The following is a 20,876-nucleotide window of genomic DNA, read 5'->3' on the forward strand; positions in this document are numbered from 1 at the left end:
TTTTAAATTTGAACGACATGTAGTGAATTTTTAAGCTTTCTACTTCTTATTGTGAAGCTCTTATTTACGACATGTAGTGAATTTTTAAGCTTTCTACTTCTTATTGTGAAGCTCTTATTTTTTCCACGAGTATGCTACTCATTTTAAATTTTAAATTGTTAATAACAAAAGAATGAGAGAATATAAAAGAACTTTCAAATAAAACGAGTTATATGTCAATGAGTACATGTCTTGCGAGAATATAAAAGAACTTTCAACAAAAACTAGGAAATTATAGAGTACATGTCTTGCGATTATGTCCTACTTGGTTGCAATTACCACATGTGTATTGTTTTCTTGGCTTCTTCTTTTCCATTGCAATTTCCAATGCCGATTTGATTCTTGAATTCTTTGGTCTACCTGGTTGTTGTTTTGGAATCGGGGGTCTACATACCTTCGTTATCACATGTCCAGGAACAGATTTATCAAGCGCCCTTGGCATGATGGCATTCTCGTAGGAAGCGTAAACGTAGTGTTTGCGATAATAAGGATGACTCATTGAAATGCGAGAAATGTTTCTGAATTCACCGGCCGCAATTGCATGTGCACAAGGGAGTTTCTCCAAGTCAAACCTGCAACACGTACACTTTTTATCTTTCAAATTGACAACATGCAGAGATGTTCCACTTGTTACTTGTACTTGGTGTGCATCGATATCTTGGACAGTAAGTAACTTAGCATAGTCCACACGACCCTATAAAATAATTGTGACATTATATTAGAAACTTAGTTGTATAACATACACACTTGCTAAGAAAGGATAGAAACGAACAGACCTGGAGAATTTTCTCTACACCACGAGTCAAGTCTGTTGTCATCTTCAATGCATCAGTCCTTCTATCAGAAAACCACCTAGTCATCACAGACCTTATTTCTTCCAACAGTTGTACAATAGGAAAGCTCCTAGCATGTGACATGACCTTATTCATTGATTCTGCAATGTTGCTTGTAAGCAAGTTGTACCTATCACCTGGGAAATGTACACGAGTCCACATACGCACATCAGCCCTCACGAGGTACTCATGTAGTGCTGGATTCATGGCTTCTATCTGATCAAATGTGGTTTGAAAGTCGATAAGTCTAAAAGCATTCGCCGCCTTTTTAACCAAAGCGAATTCTGCTCGACCTTTAAACCGGACCAAAATATTCTTGTACATATGGTATGTACATATTCCCCTACTAGACTTTGGATAGACCTTTTTAATAGCTTTCCCAATTGATTGATGCCTATCAGAAATAATGGAAAGGCTTTCATCATCTGGTATCACACAGCTGAGTTGCTTGAAAAACCATTCCCATGATTCATCATTCTCTGTATCAACCACGGCGAAAGCAATAGGAAAAATCTGAAAATTGCCATCTTGAGCTGTTGCTGTCAGTAGTGTCCCTAAGTATTTTCCCTGTAAAAAAGTACCATCCACAACAACCACTTTCCTCAAAAACGGAAATCCCTGTATGCTTGCACCAAATGCTAGAAAACAGTACTTAAATCTTTGAGCTTCATCAACATCAAGCTGTGTAAAAGTTCCAGGATTTGCCCTTTTTATCATATACAAATATGTAGGAAGCTGCTCATAACCACTCTCTGGACTACCCCTGACCAACTTGCGAGCATGCCTTAACGTTCGATATGCTTTCCAATAATCCATCTATCATCAACAAATATTTTTTCTTCATTGTTGTGAAAAAAACAGAAAAATACTACTGGTAAACAAAATAATCGAAATAATGCTAAATAAATAGAAAAATTATACCTTGATATGAAAACGTTTATTCAACGCTTCAGCAACATGCATTGGCAGTACCTTGGGACCAACTCCACCAACAAAATCTTTGTACAACTCTCCTAGAATATGATGATCTGCTTGTCGGGCACGCATAGAGCGCTCTGTTACTGAACATGTATGTGCTGAAATAAACACACGCACCTCAAACTTTGGAAAGTGTCTTAATGTTGCAGCTGTTACCCTCCACTTGCATCCTTTAACCCAACACTTTACAATCAATAAGGTTGGTCTCGATTTGTAAACATAATAATCAAACCTTTGAACCAAGGTTAGTATCTTCAAACGTGTTTTTAGGTGCTCCTTTGTATCATACATTTGCCCAACAGCCAAATTCACAGAAGACAAGTCTACCTTTGAGACATCAACTGGTTCCTTATTTTCTTCAATATAAAAAGATGAACTCCTTTTCTTCATTGGCAATTTATGATCCTCTTCTTCTGGTGGAATTCCATACAGGGTAAAATTCTCATCATCAGAATCTGTTCCGTCAGAATCATCACAATAATCAAATCTACTATCATCTTCATCCATCTCTTCTTCATTTGTGTCGCTGGCCATATCAAGATACTCTTCTCCAACCTGATCATTTTCATCTCTTCCTCGTTTCTTACCTATGTGATTCAAATCAGTCTGTATTTTCTTCTTCACTTCAACACAAAGTCGACCTGTATCCCTTTCCAATTGTCCCAGAAAAGTGTGCAACTGACGAGAATTATCAATAATAACTGGTGGTGTATCACCGGGTAAGTCCTGCAATAACCTCTTCGAGATCTTGTAACTCAAGACAACATCAAATACCTTGTTATCCAGCCTGTAATCCTCATAAACCATTCCAATGCAATCATCAAATCTGCTTTGATCGTTACATTGTAGAATTCGTGAACCCCTTTCATTATCAACAACAAACAACCATTTATTGTTGTCAAAGATCCAATTACCACAAACGAGAATCACCTGCTTCATATTCTCTTGGTTGAATGTGAATTACTCTAAAACGTGAAGGAGGAAATGAAAAAAAAAAACCACCTTAAAAGGAAAATAATAGACAAGTCGATTATGAACCCCAAAAGGAAGAAAGCATGATTAAATCCACATTGGAAAGGAGGAAGAAGGAATTTATGGAAAAATAAGATGAACCAAAAAAAGAAAAAAATTTCAGTCGATATAGGGGAGGGGAGGCACGATACAAAAGACCAAAAAAGGGTAAACCCTAGATTCTCGCCATATATGGCAACTGCTACAAAAGTCTGTCGCTTAACTTAAAAAAAAATCTGTCACCAAAGGCACTAATAAATCTGTCATTACTCTGTAAAAAATCTGTTATAAAAAATCTGTTATCAAATGCGAAATAATAGATTTGTCATTACAGATAACAAATCTGCTGTCACTATATCAACAAAAAACAAAACTGTTATCATTGTATTCATATATAATAAATCTGTTATTAAGCAGCAGATTTTTTAGTAAGAAAAAAAAAACTGTCATAACATAAGAAAATCTGCCACAACATATATTGTGCATGTGGGTCAATATAGCAATTTTTAAAAGACTTTCGAAAATCTGTTATCAAACAACAGATTTTCCCTTCAATCCAAAAGTCATAACTAAAAAAAAATCTGTCATCACTAGATGTCAAACTAGCAATTATTTTTACGTATATAAATCTGTCGTAATGTGACAGATTTTTTAAGTGAAAAAATAAAACTGTTGCAACAATCATAAAAAATCTGCCACAAAATTCCTAGAAATTTGACTAAAACAATGAAAATCTGTCATAACTTTATATATAAGTCTGTCGTGTTAAGAAAATCTGCTGTCCATGAAAAATCTGTCGTTACACACTTCAAATAAATCTGCCATATAAAACAAATCTGCTGTCAAATTCTGCAAATTAATCTGCCATCTAAAATAAGTCTGCCAAAAAAAAACTGCCATCAACAATAAATCTGCCACTTGCAAATTAGTCTGCCATTACATGTATGGCAGACTTTTATATAAAAAAAAAAAAAAACGAAATTGCAGGAATTTTTTACAAAGGGTAATATTGACTTTTGTTTTTTTCCTAACAAAGCAAAAAAGGGTATTTTTGGTATGAAACTAACCCAACTGACCCTCAAATTTTAGGAGCTAATCTAGCAATTAACTGCTCAATTTGGGTTAAACTAGTAATTCTCCCTTAATTAAATTCGTGTTTATCACCTAGGTAATCTGATAGCAACCCTTTTTTATAAGTCTTTTTCTCTGATAAATACTCCCTCCGTTCTAATTTAGTTGTCGTTTTAGGATTTAATTTTTGTTTCATATTAGTTGTCGTTTTAGATTTTCAATGCAGATGTTTGATGAATATTTCAATCTTATCCCTGCTGTTTTAAAATTTCAACCAATGAAAAAATTATAAAATATATTAATAAAGGGCAAAACATAAAATTTAATAATTTCCTTAATTTATGTGCAAAAACCTTAAACGACAGTTAAACTAGAACGGAGGGAGTATTACGAAAATGTAATTTGATTGTGATTTGTACTTCTGTAATGAAGTAGTTATCATTAATTTCAATGGCTTGCTTGCAACTTCCAACAAACAGTTCTGTAACTATAAGTCTAAATTAACTTTGTTAACAATGAGTAAATCAAGTTACTACTATCTACTAGTAAAAACAATTTTTGTTCGGTAACTATTTCTATGAGGAAATGAGGGAACAATTAATTGAGTAAGATGATCACACGTCTTTTTCATTTACTATTTTCGACAAAATTGGGACACACTCAGAAATCAAAATTGAACGTTCAAGTGTAGACCACCAGTAATGTCCACCACAATCTATTTATTACTACCAACTTATTTATTTTACTGCATAATGTTTTTACTGAGTGTTGTTGTCTAACCAAAAACGTCGATGTATACCATGTGTAAGTAATAATACGTACATTCGTAGAAATGGGTACATATATGTATCATATGTAACAACATATAGAGACACATGTGGTTGTAATTAATATAGTTGCTCTGTTGGATCGTTAGTGTTATTTATAGGAGAAGGAAACACACAAAACAAGACCATTCATGAAAAGCCACATAAGAAGTTGATGCAGAAGCAAATAATAATTAAAAAATAAAAGGAAAAAAGCTCTTCAAGTTTTGGTTTCTGCAGTCTCCAATGGCTCTCAAGCTCTTTCTCTTTGCTCTTCTTCTCTGTCTCCCGACTTCTCTCTCCTCCACTGCTTCTAAAGGTCACCACTCCTCACTTCTCTTCCTCTCTTGAGTCTTGACTAAACATGATGCTCATCACACAGTTTAACTTTTTTTTTTCTTCTCTCTTAGTCGTAGATGATTCTTGCGTAGTTCTTGCGCTCATTTTATGTTCGAACTTTTTCGTATTAAGCTTCTCCTTATCTTTCTTGATATGTAATTAAAAAAAAAACTCTGTTTCTTGGATACATCATGACCGAATCTGGAGTGATCAGGAAAGTAACAGTACAGTCTTTTTTACGCGCAACTCATGTTGTGTTGTTTCTTGGGTTATGTTCTGCTAATAACACACATTTAATGGTGTAGTTACTTCTCTACCAACTACTTCATCATTATTTCAAATAAACTGACAGAAAGACAAAAAAAAAATAACATTATTTTGTAGGTAAAGAGAAGTTTAATCCATACAGATACACATTCATCGATAAAGCAAGCACATTCTCATCGTCTTCTTCATCATCCTTCTCATCCAACGGTCAAGACTCGTCTTACGACTACATAGTCATCGGCGGCGGTACCGCAGGCTGTCCTCTCGCCGCAACGCTGTCGCAGAATTTTAGCGTTCTTGTTTTGGAAAGAGGTGGCGTTCCGTTTACGAACGCGAACGTTTCTTTCCTCAGGAACTTTCACATCGGACTTGCTGACACGTCAGCTACCTCCGCGTCGCAGGCGTTTGTTTCCACTGACGGCGTTTACAACGCTCGCGCTAGAGTTCTCGGTGGCGGTTCATGTATTAACGCCGGTTTTTACTCCAGAGCCGATGATGCGTAAGTCTAAAAATAATAAATATAGGAAGAATAAATCAATAAAACCAATATTGGTGTAGTCGATGCCTCGTGTCCTTATGATAGATATATGTACTAACATTTATGAAAACGCACCGATCGAGAATGTTATGTTTTCTTATTAATAACGGGGCCATTGATAGGACCTTGTCTTTCAATATATGTCACACATACTATCAAACTAGCATTATTTGTATAACTAATAAATTCTTCCTCTAAGTAAAATCTGCAATTTTCATATTTTATTGTTTTACATATTTTTTAGGTTTTTTTTTATCTAATGAAGGCTTATCGTCACATTCAGGTTTGTGAAGCGAGCAGGATGGGATCCGAAGCTAGTGAAGGAGTCGTATCCATGGGTGGAGAGAGAGATCGTTCATCAGCCTAAGTTAACGTTATGGCAGAAAGCTCTAAGAGACAGTCTTTTAGAGGTTGGAGTCAGACCTTTCAATGGCTTCACTTACGATCACGTCTCCGGAACCAAAATCGGTGGTACCATTTTCGACAGATTTGGCCGACGTCATACCTCTGCGGAGCTTCTCGCTTACGCTAACCCTCAGAAGCTTAGAGTCTTGATCTACGCTACTGTGCAAAAAATAGTCTTTGACACTTCAGGTACTGATAGACTTTTGTGTCTACTACGAAGTCTTTAGAAGGTTGAAAAGGTTTTTTTTTAACCTTTGTTTGGGTTTTGGGTGCAGGAACAAGGCCTAGAGTAACAGGAGTGATATTCAAAGACGAGAATGGTAATCAACACCAGGCTCTGCTTTCGAATAGAAAGGGAAGTGAAGTGATCTTATCTAGTGGAGCCATGGGGTCACCACAGATGCTCATGTTAAGTGGGATTGGTCCTAAGAAGGAGCTTCAGAGGCTTAAGATTCCTGTGGTTCTAGAGAATGAGCATGTAGGTAAAGGAATGGCTGATAATCCAATGAACACGATCTTGGTGCCTTCAAAGGCGCCTATAGAGCAGTCACTTATTCAGACTGTTGGAATTACAAAGTTAGGTGTGTATATTGAAGCTAGCACTGGCTTTGGGCAATCCTCTCAGAGTATTCATACTCACTACGGGATTATGTCGAACAAGGTAACCATAGATTAGATAATTTTGTTCTTTGATGTCTTTTATAGGAAAATGTGGGTTGATGTAAAAGATAATGGTGCTTTGATTTTTTTCATGCAGAATGAATTGTTTTCTACCATTCCTACAAAGCAGAGAAAACCAGAAGCAACGCAAGCATACACTAGAAGAAACAAATACCAACTTCATGAATCGTTCAATGGAAGTTTCATCTTGGAGAAACTAGCTTACCCACTCTCTAGAGGGCATTTGAGCTTGGTCAACACGAATGTAGATGACAACCCTTCAGTCACTTTCAATTACTTTAAACACCCGGTGGATCTCCAACGCTGTGTTGAAGCCATTCGTCTGGTTTCCAAAGTTGTGACGTCTAAGCGCTACCTAAACTACACAGTGCGAGAAGGAAGACGTACACAAGATGCTTAGCTTAAGCGTCAAGGCAAACATCAATCTAAGGCCAAAGCAACTAAATGATACCGAATCAATGGCTCAGTTCTGCAAAGACACAGTTGTCACAATCTGGCATTACCATGGTGGATGTCTTGTGGGTAAAGTTGTGAGCCCTAACCGCAAAGTTCTTGGTGTCGACAGGCTCAGAGTTATTGATGGTTCCACGTTTGATGAGTCTCCAGGAACCAACCCTCAAGCCACGCTTATGATGATGGGAAGGTAAAATCGAATACCAACATAATGAATCAGAGGTTTCCTTATAATTCAATATATAAACAGAGGACTTTGTCAATCTTTGCAGATACATGGGAGTCAAGATACTTCGGAAGAGACTTGGAAACAATGCTGGTGTTTAGTTTGCAGATTCAGCTTTTTATCATAGACAATCTTTCGTACAAGATAACTCTGTTGTGGAATTTGTGTTAGAATATCTCTGTGTGTCTCTTCCTCTGGTTATTTTGATATTCGATTCATTGAAGAAGTATAGGATCATATTGTCTAATGAACTGTGTGTAACCCTATTTTGCAATCGGTCTTGTTGCTTGTGTGAAATGTCTTCTGTTTTTTTTTAAGGCTTGCGTGAAATGTTGATCATGATTTCTGAAAACTATCCTTTCAGTTCCGTCCTGGCCTGATTTACTTGTCTTACGATTGTGACATATTAGGTAAGCAAAAGAAAACATTAATACTTTCCTACCTTTGCAAATTCTGAGAAGATACAAGAAATATGATAAATCCTATAGCAAGATGTTAAGGAAAAACTTGAAAACCTAAAGCTGAACTAAGGTTTTTTTTGTGAACACATAAGACTAAGGGACTAAAAACTTCTAATTGATGTACGACGACGACATGAGTATCTGTCTCAGGAGATTGTTTTGTTCCTGATCAGAGATTGTTGTTCTCTCTTCAAGCTTAACGTTGCTGGTTTGTTCGGGTATCTTCAATAACATCTCGTAATTGATCGGACTCTCTTGCTGCTGCATCTCTTGATGTTGTTGCACATTCTGAAAGCCATAACCGTCGACATTAACGTATTCATCTTCTTGTTGTAATAGTTCTCCGTAGGAATAGCATCCGAAGGGAAGATCTTGCCTTTGCCTTTGCTCCTGCTGATGAGCTAGAGAGCGACACATAGCGATCTGCTGATGAGTAAAGTTAAGCTCAGCTTGACAACACTCGATTTTGCGCTTAAGATCACACATAACCCTGTAAAGCCCTCCTATTGGATCTGCGGCACGAGCGTTAGCGTGGTAGATAAGGTTCTGCATAGCGATCTCTCTTTGAGTTTCTTCGACTCCTTTGATCATCTTGGTGATGTTGCTTACTCCAAAGAGTTTATGAGCGTTCAGAAACTGCTTTGGGCGATCTTGTGGGAAATAAGGAGCAAGAAGACAGTTCTTTGTACACTTTTTCCTTTGGTATTTACAGGCAGCGCACGCTGTCGTGGAGCCACCGGAGTGATCGCTGAAGGACATTATTAGGGTTTTTATGGTTTGGGATATATGGAAGTTTAGGGTTTCCCAGAGGTTCCTGTTCCTTGATTTTCTCCTTAAGAGAAGGAGAACGAGAGAGAGGATCGTGGAGAGAGTTGTGGATAGAGAAGTTTTCGGAGGATATGGTTATGTTTTGAGAGAGATTTTGTTTGTTAAATAGAGTACTAACAATAGCCAATTTTTTTTTTACTTTAGAGAATATATAATCAGATATTATCTGTTAGGAATTATAATTTTGATCAGATTTTAGTTGATTTTATAGTTTTTATTTTTCTATTCTTTAGTTGGATTTTCTGTTTGGTCTAGATAACCAAATGTGTAGTATTTACCAATTTTTATTTATGTAGATAACATCTATTATTTGTAGGATTATCTGATCATTTACTAATGTTTTAATTAAGTTATTTATATTTCATTGGCCTTTATAAGGGTTCTTTCTTTTTTTCAAAGAAAGTGATAGATGCCTAGATGGAATGAGGATGAACTGAACGGCTACAATTGATCAACTTTGGAATCATTTGAACCGCAAGTGAAGTCTTGCCTATCCACTGCCTCCAGCAAAAGCTCTAGATGTGGAGATTCCAACTCGAAAATCACCTGCAAAAGTTTTCAACCAATCTAAGTAATGGCTGGAACTGGAATTAATGATGAGGATGGATGGATAGAGACTCTTTGGTTTTCAAACAAGAAAATGGTTCCATTCCTCTGTCCTAACTAGCGAAAAAAGGTCAAATCTCATGTTCATATTCACATACCAAAGTATTTTTGCCAGGTTTAAGAAGCGGCGCAGGAACATAGAGGTTGCACTGTGGTCCAACAGACTGCAAAACGTTTTATGTGTAAGAGAAAGAAACTGTACACTGGATGAGCTTTGTAGAGGAGGTGAGGACAGAGCTTTTACCGGCCAATATCTTCCGATGTTGAATTTATTGACAAAAGCAACTCCTTTACCCCAACCGTTGAATGATAGATATGTGTCTTTGATTTCTTCTGCACTGTCGATAAAGAACTCACCAGCAAACAGAGCTGGTTCCTTTTGACTGACATCTAAAGTTATGGGCATACAAAGCAATTTAGTTTCACTCATGCCCCTACTATAGAAGATACTGAACACAGAAGAAAAGCATCTTTAGAGATTTTAGAAGACATTAAATTAAATCACCAACAGTCTTTAACTTAATCAAGGGCATGCTGAAAGAAATTAGAGCACTGACCATTAGTAAGATTGAACTTCTCACTTCTCTTTTTGGTATGATGCATCTCGAAACTGAGATTTGGCATTTGATTCAGGTTGTGAAAAGGCATTGGTATCATCTTCCATCCATGGAGAATTTGACCATCTAGATAAACCGAAGACAAAATACCCTGAAAAGTAATACAAAGTAAACCTTTTGAACTAGCTGCCTGGCTAATGTAAAGCTACCGTAGATTTCAAAATTTTGACACCTAAGAATATCAAATTCATTTTGGTATAACAAGTGATCTAGAAAAAATTTCTGAATAAGAAATGTTTGTAAAATGAGACTTACCTTCTCATCAAAGATATATGGCCCGTAATTTACTCGTCCCATGTTTTCAACCTATAAGAAACAGGAGCACTCAGTAGAGGTAAAGAGTCCTTATAGAGGTAAAGAGTCTTATCTGAGGATTTATGGATTTTTTACCAGAATAAATAAGCTAGTGTTGGAATTACACTCGGTAGTTGGAAGAGAAATAGGTTGGTTGTTCCATCTCTCAGTTGTACCAATGTAACTCAGTACTCTCACATCAACATCTTGGGAAAGGCACGAAACAAACACTTGAGCTCTGTCATGAACCTGCAACTCATCATGTTAGACGATGACCCTTATATTGCTCCTAGATTTATGTATCCTATATTCTATTTTTACCATGATTGAAAAAACAAACTATATTTACATATTTCCATTGGATCAGACGAAAAGGAAACAAAGGTTAATACCTTGGGTATTCTTAGTATATTCCCACTCTTTTTTGTGATGTATGAAGATTCATATAAAAGAAACCCAAACATCTGGGAACAAGACAATAGAGAATCAGTTTATATAAAGGGCAATAATATTAGACCATCTCATGGTGAGTGGGGAAATGCTTAGGCTACACCGTCAGATATAAGGAATAAAGACAATTGATATTACAAACCTGTTCAGCAGATTCCATTGAAATTGGGTTGGCAGAGGTGATCACATCTGCAGGATCTGTCATACTAACTAAATCAAATAGCGATGTTGTCATCTTCATCTTGATAAGACCATACGCTTTCAGTTTCTTGGAGGGGGTAATGGAGTGTGTTACAGCATTGTACTTCTTAATCACTCTCTGAAGAGCTGCAAATAGCACAAAGGTTATTAAGGAAACAAAGCAAGACTGCAAAATCGCTAAAAGCAATCATAAGATCAAACCTTGGAATTTTGGATTATCTATGTCACCAGACTCCTTAATGGGAGCATCCTGAAATGACAAAAACAGAAAACAAAAAAAAATATTACTACATATAGTAAAGGATTTGCAATAGTAGGTAATGATGTGAAATAGCCCTACATAGTCGTAGGATGTCAGATCAGGTTTATAGTCGAATTCTTTAGAGCCAGTATTTGCGCCATTGTAGAAACCAAAGTTTGTTCCTCCATGCACCATCTGAAAATCACATTACACAATCCTCACTATTATCGTTAATCCCTATCTGGTAAACACTGATATGCAAAAAAAATTTAAGCACATACATAAAGCACAGCAGAACCATTTCGAGACAGTATTTTTTCAAGAGAAGCTGCTGTAAATTCAGCATCAGTTTTTGCAATCTTCTCACCCCAATGCGTGAGCCAACCAGTATAGAACTCCCTGTAACAAACAACTCAATAGATCTAAATGACAAAATTAATTCACAGCAGAAGTACAAGGGTTGGAGCATAAGAGACTTACGAGGAAAGTGGAGGTGATCTTCCTGGAGCATTAAACTTCTTTTGCAATTCAAATATTGGCCAGGGATCATCACCGGTTGTGAAATCAACAGCTATCAGAGATAGAAGTTGCTCGTCATTATTAAAAATGAACATCATACACAGACCATTATATCAGTTTACTATGAATCATGGATGCAGAGGAAGCACATACTATACCTGAGTAGACATCATCAGCAGGGACAGTTCCTTTCTCAAGAGTTTCTCTTCTCCCTCCATCTGTTGTGTACCTAAAAGATCATTCATTATGAGAAACAAGAAACGTTCTTACTTAGCCAAGAAATGCTAGTTAGGTGAGTTAACTTGGAAACTCAACACAATCTATTTTCACAGGACGATGGTTTCAAGGTGAAGAACAAATCACTAATAAATATTACCGGTGACAAGCCAACACATGAGATGCAATTCTTAAGAGAATTTCAAGGCGCACACATAAAAAATTCACCCTAAGCAAACTAAAACAGAAAGTAACAGGGAAGATAGTTCACTGGAGAATCATAGAAATCAAAGAAATTAAGTCTTACACAATAATGTCATCCCCCAGGTGTCCCCTAGCCATACTAACTAGATTACGAAGATAGGTTTTGTCATTTCCATATGAACCATATTCATTTTCAATCTGCAAAAAGTAGCCTACGTTTAGTAAACAAGCTTGCTAATATAAGAGATCTATGACAGGGACTTGGGCTCTAGCTTCACATTGGTCAACCATAGTGTTGCAGGTCTAAGAAAACTATACACAAAGATTTCTTATTTAAAAAATTCTTCCAAAAGTTTAACTTAGTAAGGCTACTCAGTAATGAAGCGGCGACACATCTTATCAACTGCAATTATCCTGCAATCACTAGAATACCAGATCAAGATAAATTACATAGTGGAACATCGCTTTTGATCATGTACCTGAACCATTATAACAGGACCCCCGTTGCTGTAAAGCAGAGGAAATACCTTCGGTAACAGAACATCCCACCATCTTTCAACCTGTGATATGTTTCGTCATGAACAACTCTACTTTGAACATAATGCATAAAAACAGTCTACAGAAAAATGGGACCTTTCTCTTCTATAAATTGTGCAAAAGTGATCATAATTTCCACTCAAATTCCAAAAATCACTACATCATTTTTCTTGTTAATTATTGCAAAGCTAATAATTGAGGAATCTAGCCTGCAGATCATGGATAACTCCAGTTATCTAGCACTTGCTTCATTTAACTGATAACTTACCAACTTAAGATATGCAGGATCTGACGTCCTTAATTGGAGACGTGGTTTCACAGCAAGTAACCAAGCAGGAAATCCTCCCAAATCCCATTCTGCAACGGAGATGAGAACATTTATCAGCACTAGTAAAAAGCAAATCTTCCACATGCTGAGGTGAAAAACATTAGTATCTAGAGCTAAATTAACACAGACCTCCACAGATGTAAGGTCCAGCACGCAGCATAACCAAAAAATCTAGTTTCTGACACAGCTTGAGAAAGGACACAAGATCACCAATACCCTCAAAAACCATCATTCCAGGCTTTGGCTCATGAAGATTCCAAGGAACGTATACTTGAATAGTATTAAGGCCTAGAACCTTGGCTCTTAGAAGCCGATCTTCCCAGTACTGCATCCATTATTCTAGCATTAATACATCAATCACATATATTATAAACATCACAATGATCTACAGAAAGGGCACAGTACGTCAGTACCTCAGGAAGAACACGAAAGTAATGCAAATCACCACCAATAATCTGAAAAGCATTTCCATCTTTCCAAAAAATGTCATCTTTGATATAAAACTTCCGAGATGATGTGATTATCTGCAACTTTTGAGATGAAAGTTAACAACTTTTGTCACGAAATGAGAACCATATTAACATAATTGCTATGCTTGGTAGTTGAAAAGTACCAAAACTCTCTCTTTTGTGCCGATATCGAGATTACAATCTCTGTATTCTCTTATTCATTCTATTTGCAAAGTATTATTCAGTATATCAAAAATCTATCATGTGCACCAATGCCAAAAGACGAACAAGAAGCAATTAGGAGAAAAAGTAGGAATCTTGATTACCTTCTCTCCCCGAGGCAGTGAAGGAAGAAGAGCAAAGACAGGAACGGAGATACCGACAGCTAAAAGAACGAGAAGCAACACGAAATCCAGTTGATGTCTTCCCATTGATGATGGCCAGCTACCCCTGCTTGTCATCGCCATCGTCCCTTTCCGTTCGTCACCTTTGCCAATTTCGTGCCGGAAAAAAAAAAAAAAAAAAAAACCGGTTCTGACCGGTCTAAACAAATTCAACCTCTAAACCGGTTCCGGTGAAACTTAATGCCGGGTTTATATATCACACCGACTGCAACTTTCAAACCAATCAACATTTACATAGGAAACTGTCTCTACTACTTCCTACATTTAGTCACAACAACAAGTTGAAATATTCCAATCGAGTTCCTAACTTGATGTTGCTCATCTCAACAGCTCAACTTGTCAAACTTCGTTCCTTCGATCTCACGTGCACATCACGTGACGATAAGAGTAGTGGACTCGGTCTAAAAAATTGCTAAAAGCCTCAAAACCAAATTGTGTTGTTGTAAGTTGGACATGGGCTCAACTCATTTCATTCTTTGTAATTTTGATTTTGTTAAATTTATAAGCAACTTGCATACAAACAATACAACCAACGCCCATGATGTTGTTGCTTGCATTAGAGTCATTCCACTTTGCATTCAAGAGAACAACAAAACAAACTCTTCTTCCACTATATATACACCCTAATAGGGGCATAGATCTTTCTTATACGTCTTGCATATCATACTATAATAACAAAATTTTGATTAGATTCCATTTTTGATGCTTTCTTTTGTTTTTAAAATCGAAAAAGATGATCTATAGGTAGCTCCTGAAGGATCCAATGAGTCATATAATAATGAGATTTGATGTCACGTTCACATTTTCACACCGAATTTTTCTAAAAAATCCGAATAACAAAGGCAATTTATTAGTGCAGCTCAACTCCAGCATTAGTCAAACACAATATCAATATATATCAAATCTCCATTATCATATTCTATATATAGAATCAGTCATATAGCTATATCTTCGTTACACACCTTTCTTCGCAAAAGTACACCCAAATTAAACCATGAACCCTAATAATCTTGCTCCAATCCATGGTCCATCATCATCATCGTCAACAACAACATCATCGTCGTCACCATACGGATTAACGAAGGAAGAGTTCTCAACACTAGACTCTATCATCCGAACACACCACACGTTCCCAAGATCGCCAAACACGTGCACATCCCTCATAGCACACCGCGTAGATGCACCAGCACACGCCATATGGAGATACGTCCGAGACTTCGCCAATCCAAACAAATACAAACACTTCATCAAGAGTTGCACCATCAGAGGTAACAACGGTAACGAGATCAAAGTTGGGACCATAAGAGAAGTCAGCGTCGTGTCTGGTCTCCCAGCGTCGACAAGCGTTGAGATACTCGAAGCTTTAGATGAAGCGAAACGGATCTTGAGTTTTCGTGTTCTTGGAGGAGAACACCGGTTAAATAATTACCGGTCGGTTACATCGGTTAACGAGTTTGTCGTTTTGGAGAAGGAGAAGAAGAAGAGAGTGTATAGTGTGGTTTTGGAGTCTTACATTGTTGATATACCAAAAGGTAACACGGAGGAGGATACGAGGATGTTTGTGGACACTGTCGTTAAATCGAATCTACAAAATCTCGCCGCCGTTTCCACGGCTTCTCCGACCTGATAATTTTTTCTTGTGTTGAAAATATCTTGTGTGTATATATGAAAATAGTGGGCCGTAAATGGGCCGATTATGTGTTTGGTGGGATATACATGTGTGGAATGTGAGGTGTGTATATGTAACATATGGGTTTTAATGGGCTTCGTAAACCCCAAATTTATATACGAAGGGCATTGAAGTTAATTTATGGCAGATAACTGATTTACTCTAGGGTTTTTTTTTTTAAACTCAACTGATTTTTTTTTTTTTACGCCCACAAATCATATATTATATCATAAGCGTTTACATGACATAAAACCAGGCCCGGCTCAAACCTTACATAGACCCTGTGCTACTTTCTAAAAAACTCTTGAACATATACTATTTTTTTCACAAAAAAAAAAAAATTACATGTAAAACTTTTTCTTGGACCCTTGGACCCGGTGCGGTCGCACCTCCCGCACATGTCCTAAGCCGGCACTGCATAAAACCATTTAAATATAACCACTGAAATAAATAAAATAAATTAAATAATTTCGATGAAGAAGTAGAAGTGATCTTCAACTGATTTATTTTAGTTATTTGTAAAAGATTTCACGTTTTTTCTTTTTTTTTTTCACTTTTTCAGTCATACTAATGGGCATAAATTGTTAACAAGCTCGTTAACGGGAATACTGTAAACCTCCAGCTACGACACTACTTAGATATGTAGTATCTGTTTTTTTTTATAGGCCAAGAAACTTAATGGCATCTGCCTTCAGCATTTGTCACAAAGATTCTTGAAACCATTAATACCATGAAAGAAAACGAATACACGTATGGCGTATGCCCGACGGCCGACGTATCACTATATGGGAATGGGAACACCGTGAAGTAAGTATATTCGTGTCAAAATGATTCGAGATATGATTCTGTATTTTGATAGTTGGGACCGCATGGTTGCCTCGTCACGTGAATTCCATAAAATTTAGAATTGGGATATTAAGAAATGTACTAATGTAACAACTTTTTTAAGGTGACAAAATACACGTGATTAATATGACGAGACAGCGTAATATGTGAGACGAGATTCATTTGTGTGATTATATTATTAGCAAACAAAAACTCCATAATTAAGGCTCTGACTGATAACAAATGTAACTTATGGCTGTAAAGACTTAAACAAAAACTCCATAATTAAGGCTCTGATTGGTAACATCTGTTACTTATGGCTGTAAAGATTTTAACTTTAAAATTTTAGTTGTAGAGAATTTGGCGGTAGATGCTTTGACTGTAGAAACTGTAACTGTTAAAATTTGATTGGTAACAAACATTTTTAAAGCTATAGTTCTTACTTTTATTATTAAAATATATTGAATGATGATATTAATGATGATAATAAAAATAAAAATAATTATTATTGAAATGGATCTTAAAAGAAAGTAAAAAAAATAAGAATAATTAATTTATAAAAATAAATTATGTAAAATATATATATAAAGCTTGTGGAGAGGTTTTAAAAATAAGAATAAGAATAATTATTTTTTTTCCTCTCTTTATATTTAAAACCTTTCCACAAGTTTATATATATATTTTAAAATCATTAATATCATCATTTCAATATATTTTAATAATAAAAGTAATGACTATAGCTTTAAAAGTGTTTGTTACCAATCAAATTTTAACAGTTAAAGTTTCCACAGTCAAAGCATTTACAATCAAATTCTCTACAGCTAAAATTTTAAAGTTAAAGTCTTTACAGCCATAAGTAACAGCCGTTACATCAGGGCCTAAGTCTTCTTTTTCTTCTAAATATGTATATAGTGTTTTTGCGTTACCAATATGTAACAATCATCTTGATTAACTTATTCCAACATTTAAGCAGTTAAGTTAAGTTATTAACCAGAAAAGAAAAAGAAGTAATTAATAATCGATGTGTGTATTTTGTTGAAAATAAAAATCAAAGGCTGCAAATGGTTGCATGGTTGAAGAAATTGAACAGGTTGAAAAAATTATTCAATTAATTTTCACCATTTGCATTGTAAAGGTTGAAGAGGCTGGAAAAAACTATTCAGCCCGTTCAACCCAAAAAGTTGAAAAAATAAATTAATCCTATAACAAAAATCTTTAACCTGTTCAACCACTATTTTGGAGATGAATGAGCTGAATATTATTTAGTTTAATTTTGTTCAATCCATTTTTTCAATTTTGTGCAACTTAATGGCATGTGGTTTCAGCATTTGTCACAAAAATTCTTGATCCATTAAACTATGAAAAAAGAACGAAACACGTATCACTATTTATGGGAACACAGTGAATTGAAGAATAATCGTGTAAAAATGATTCTCGTATTTGGATATTTGGGACCGCATGGTTGATGGCTCACCGCTCACATGGATTATATTCTATAAAATTTTAGATTTGGGATATCAAGGATTGTACTACATTTTAGGGTGACAAAATACATGTGATATGAATGACGACGAAACAGCGATATGTAGTTAAGTTATTAATCAAAGAAAAGAGGTAATAATTAATTAATAATTTTTAAAAACAAAAATCACAACTTCCGTTCTTGTAATATAATTTCACCGTCACACAATAGTTAGGATAAATTCCAATCTTTTTGGAATACATGCATACAATCAAAGCATATGAAAAAAGAGGATAGAAGAATCACCACAGTTTATATTCTTCTTCCTTTACTATAATTAGATTACCTCTAACTAGACTGAGAAACACGAAGAGCACGAGGCATTAATATTGGTTCATGATGAACACTGTTGATCCCGACTACAGAGATGGTCTGCATCTTGCAGTTAGCCTCCGTACTATTCAACATCTTCTCCTTCTCTTCCTCCAATCTAATCTCCTCGATTATTCCTATTAATATCATCTCCAAGCTCTGGCCATCGGTCCATTCTCTAATCGCTGCTTTAATCAGCATCGGATTTTGACTAATTAGATCCCATACCGGGAAATTCTTACGTGGCATCACGTAATCCTCTGCCTTAAGTTTCAAACTCGGACAGTAATCACCAGCTCCATCTCCAAGGTATATCATCTTCTTCTTTCCTTCTTTAGCTAAAGATTGTTGAATCCTCTCAATGATCAAACCCTAAATAAATGTAAACATATATGATTATTAAAAATAAGGTTTAGTAGCAGAAACGACCACAGTGGGTCCATATATATATAGATGACAAGTTAGACTGTGTTCGGCCATCAAATGACCAAAACATAGTATTTTAATGTCCAAACACTTGTCTTTTTTTTTTTTTTTTTTTAACAAACTTCAAAACACTTGTCTTTTTTTTGTGGAAAATAAGGACAAATTGTAACGTTCGTAAAGAGAAAAATAAATGTAAAAAGTACCTTGCACATGTTAGGAGGACAAGTGGAATTAGAGCAGCCATGAGGGGTTTTAGTGAAGTCGTGGTAAGGAGAGATTCTCAAGGTGCCACGTTCGTCGACATATCCAGGGTTCGAGTTAATCTCAGAGAAGAATTCACTTATCCCGAGATGCTCAACGATGGTCTCGATAAAGAACATGTTTGCGTCGCTCACTATCCTAAGCTCACACCTGGAAAACCGAACCGTAAATATCGGATCAGAAACGGTGGGTTTTGTCTAATTTGATTAGCAAAAGAATATATATATAATCAGACATAAATTGATTGTTACAAATATTTTCTTTTGTTTAGAAATAATAATAATAATAATAATGCAGATTACCCTAATTCATGTGCAGATTTGATGGCAGGGACGACACGTGGATGGATTGGGATTGTTCTCAAGGCTTGTTTGATCTCCTCAATGGTTTTGCCTTGATCATGTAGCTCCTTCATCATACGGTCCTGTTATTTTGTACAATTCCATTAATTTAGGGTTTTATTCGAATCCGGGATGGTATTAAACAAATATTTCAAAATAACAATTGTTTTTTTTATAATGGAATGAAATCGCAAGATAGTAATGGAATACACGACGGAGTTGAGTTTATTGAATGATAGATAAAAAAATGGGAAAATGAGAAAACAGAGGAAATCAGAGAAGGCAGAACAAACCATGAGTGTGTTCCAAGGCATGGTGGGGAGAAGTTGATTGAACAAATCAGTGAAGCCAAGTTCATCGATCACCCAATTATCGCTATCAACGTCGATGATGGTCTTGTCGAAGTCGAAAACAACGACAATGTTGTTGTTCTTGTTATTGCTATTGTAAGCCATAACTCTCTCTCTCTCAAGAAAAAAATTGGTGATTTCTTTTGATGGATCTCTTCTCTTGCTTTGAGTTTTTGTTGGTTTGAGAAGAAGAGAAATGTGGTTTTGGTATTTATACAAAATGAAAGGAGAGGAAAACAATAGGGGGGGGGGGGGGGGGGATTTTATTGGAGATGCCATTGGAATATTACCTTAAGGTAACAAAAAGGAAGAAAGAAAAAAATAGAATCCTTTATGTGAACCGTTGGATTTGATGATGTTACGGGTCAAACATGGGTCTTGTATAGAGATCCAACGGTTGCTAGAGCGATTTTTTGCCTTTTTAGAAATTTTTTGGTAAAAGGTTTTTAATAAAAAAGTTGAGGAGGAGGTAACGCGGGAATAAGAGAAGAATATTCCCAAACCAAATTATATATCCTTTTTTTTTTTTTTGAAAAGGAAACCAAAATATATCCTTACTTCAAAATAAATTAAAACATAATCCTTTATATCAAGGAAAATAATAAAAAGGCAATACTATAGAAGATATATTGACGACATATCATATCATATGACATTATTATGTATATCATTCAATCAAGATATTTTTAGTGGAATTTTAAATAATTCTAAGTTCTAACCTAATTTTAGTTTTTTTTTTTTATTCATCATTTATCAACTTTTTAAAATTGATTGTTATTGGATATATATTTTTTGTTCATATTATTTTATAATCTTAACATTTACTATTGATTCTAATTAAGCAAAACATTATAGTATTTTGAGATTTGAGATAGCTTTATAATAAGATAATGTGATATAAATTATTATTCACATCATATCACATTCTGTATTATTAAATAAAGATTTTATAATGGAATGTTAGATAATTCTAAGTTCCAACCTAATTTAGTTATATTTTTTTATTAATCATTTATAAACTTTTTAAAATTGATAGTTACTGGATATTTTTTGTTTTATCATATTATTTTATAATCTTAACATTTACTATTGTTTCTAATATTTTGAGATTTGAGATAGCTTTATATATAATAAATAATGTGATATAAATTATTATAGACAAAAATGG

The 20,876-nt window shown here is 35.4% G+C and overlaps 6 protein-coding genes and 1 pseudogene across 15 annotated transcripts; 3 read left to right on the forward strand and 4 right to left on the reverse strand.

The window, feature by feature from the left end:
• Window positions 1–173: 173 nt before the first annotated feature.
• LOC147939174 (uncharacterized) lies at window positions 174–3,337 on the reverse strand. Its single transcript, XM_087467331.1, has 3 exons — window positions 1,794–3,337; window positions 816–1,439; window positions 174–733 (listed from the first exon to the last, which is right to left on the reverse strand). Exons 1-3 carry the CDS (start codon window positions 2,787–2,789, stop codon window positions 272–274), a joined length of 2,082 nt encoding a protein of 693 aa, XP_087323457.1. The 5' UTR covers window positions 2,790–3,337; the 3' UTR covers window positions 174–271.
• A 1,427-nt stretch (window positions 3,338–4,764) lies between these two features.
• LOC147939175 (protein HOTHEAD-like) lies at window positions 4,765–7,007 on the forward strand. The gene is made up of 5 exons (XM_087465902.1): window positions 4,765–4,768; window positions 5,462–5,843; window positions 6,148–6,476; window positions 6,563–6,948; window positions 6,993–7,007. Exons 1-5 carry the CDS (start codon window positions 4,765–4,767, stop codon window positions 7,005–7,007), a joined length of 1,116 nt encoding a protein of 371 aa, XP_087322028.1.
• LOC104712906 (protein HOTHEAD-like) lies at window positions 4,831–7,999 on the forward strand. The gene is made up of 6 exons (XM_010429896.3): window positions 4,831–5,057; window positions 5,462–5,843; window positions 6,166–6,476; window positions 6,563–6,948; window positions 7,045–7,611; window positions 7,694–7,999. Exons 5-6 carry the CDS (start codon window positions 7,361–7,363, stop codon window positions 7,746–7,748), a joined length of 306 nt encoding a protein of 101 aa, XP_010428198.3. The 5' UTR covers window positions 4,831–5,057; window positions 5,462–5,843; window positions 6,166–6,476; window positions 6,563–6,948; window positions 7,045–7,360; the 3' UTR covers window positions 7,749–7,999.
• Window positions 8,000–8,058: 59 nt separating this feature from the next.
• On the reverse strand, window positions 8,059–9,005 carry LOC104712907 (LOB domain-containing protein 7 pseudogene; annotated as a pseudogene). Its single transcript, XR_015567102.1, has one exon. The product of XR_015567102.1 is annotated as an LOB domain-containing protein 7 pseudogene (transcript).
• A 212-nt stretch (window positions 9,006–9,217) lies between these two features.
• On the reverse strand, window positions 9,218–14,307 carry LOC104712908 (beta-galactosidase 17). 9 transcript variants are annotated; one of them, XR_015567100.1, is made up of 19 exons: window positions 13,925–14,307; window positions 13,563–13,673; window positions 13,279–13,474; window positions 13,090–13,178; window positions 12,764–12,844; window positions 12,388–12,482; window positions 12,023–12,093; window positions 11,826–11,916; window positions 11,627–11,744; window positions 11,445–11,540; window positions 11,306–11,354; window positions 11,046–11,230; window positions 10,846–10,917; window positions 10,550–10,702; window positions 10,415–10,465; window positions 10,100–10,250; window positions 9,787–9,991; window positions 9,641–9,706; window positions 9,218–9,482 (listed from the first exon to the last, which is right to left on the reverse strand). XR_015567100.1 is itself a non-coding variant. In XM_010429899.3 (19 exons), exons 1-19 carry the CDS (start codon window positions 14,063–14,065, stop codon window positions 9,378–9,380), a joined length of 2,067 nt encoding a protein of 688 aa, XP_010428201.2. In that variant the 5' UTR covers window positions 14,066–14,227; the 3' UTR covers window positions 9,218–9,377. The 9 variants fall into 9 exon arrangements, 6 of the variants coding, with proteins under 6 accessions (XP_010428201.2, XP_010428200.2, XP_087323626.1 ...); XR_015567099.1 differs by having other exon boundaries at window positions 13,563–13,679; window positions 13,925–14,145; XR_015567101.1 differs by having other exon boundaries at window positions 12,023–12,082; window positions 13,925–14,126.
• A 639-nt stretch (window positions 14,308–14,946) lies between these two features.
• On the forward strand, window positions 14,947–15,728 carry LOC104715828 (abscisic acid receptor PYL3). Its single transcript, XM_010433200.2, has one exon. The coding sequence runs from the start codon at window positions 14,997–14,999 to the stop codon at window positions 15,627–15,629; it is 633 nt and encodes a 210-aa protein (XP_010431502.2). The 5' UTR covers window positions 14,947–14,996; the 3' UTR covers window positions 15,630–15,728.
• Window positions 15,729–18,093: 2,365 nt separating this feature from the next.
• LOC104712909 (inorganic pyrophosphatase 1) lies at window positions 18,094–19,936 on the reverse strand. The gene is made up of 4 exons (XM_010429901.3): window positions 19,652–19,936; window positions 19,320–19,441; window positions 18,960–19,167; window positions 18,094–18,702 (listed from the first exon to the last, which is right to left on the reverse strand). Exons 1-4 carry the CDS (start codon window positions 19,811–19,813, stop codon window positions 18,307–18,309), a joined length of 888 nt encoding a protein of 295 aa, XP_010428203.1. The 5' UTR covers window positions 19,814–19,936; the 3' UTR covers window positions 18,094–18,306.
• Between the last annotated feature and the right edge of the window lie 940 nt (window positions 19,937–20,876).

The sequence above is a fragment of the Camelina sativa genome, chromosome 9, assembly GCF_030686135.1.
Source record: "Camelina sativa cultivar CO46 ecotype springtype chromosome 9, ASM3068613v1".
NCBI classification, from domain to species: domain Eukaryota; kingdom Viridiplantae; phylum Streptophyta; class Magnoliopsida; order Brassicales; family Brassicaceae; genus Camelina; species Camelina sativa.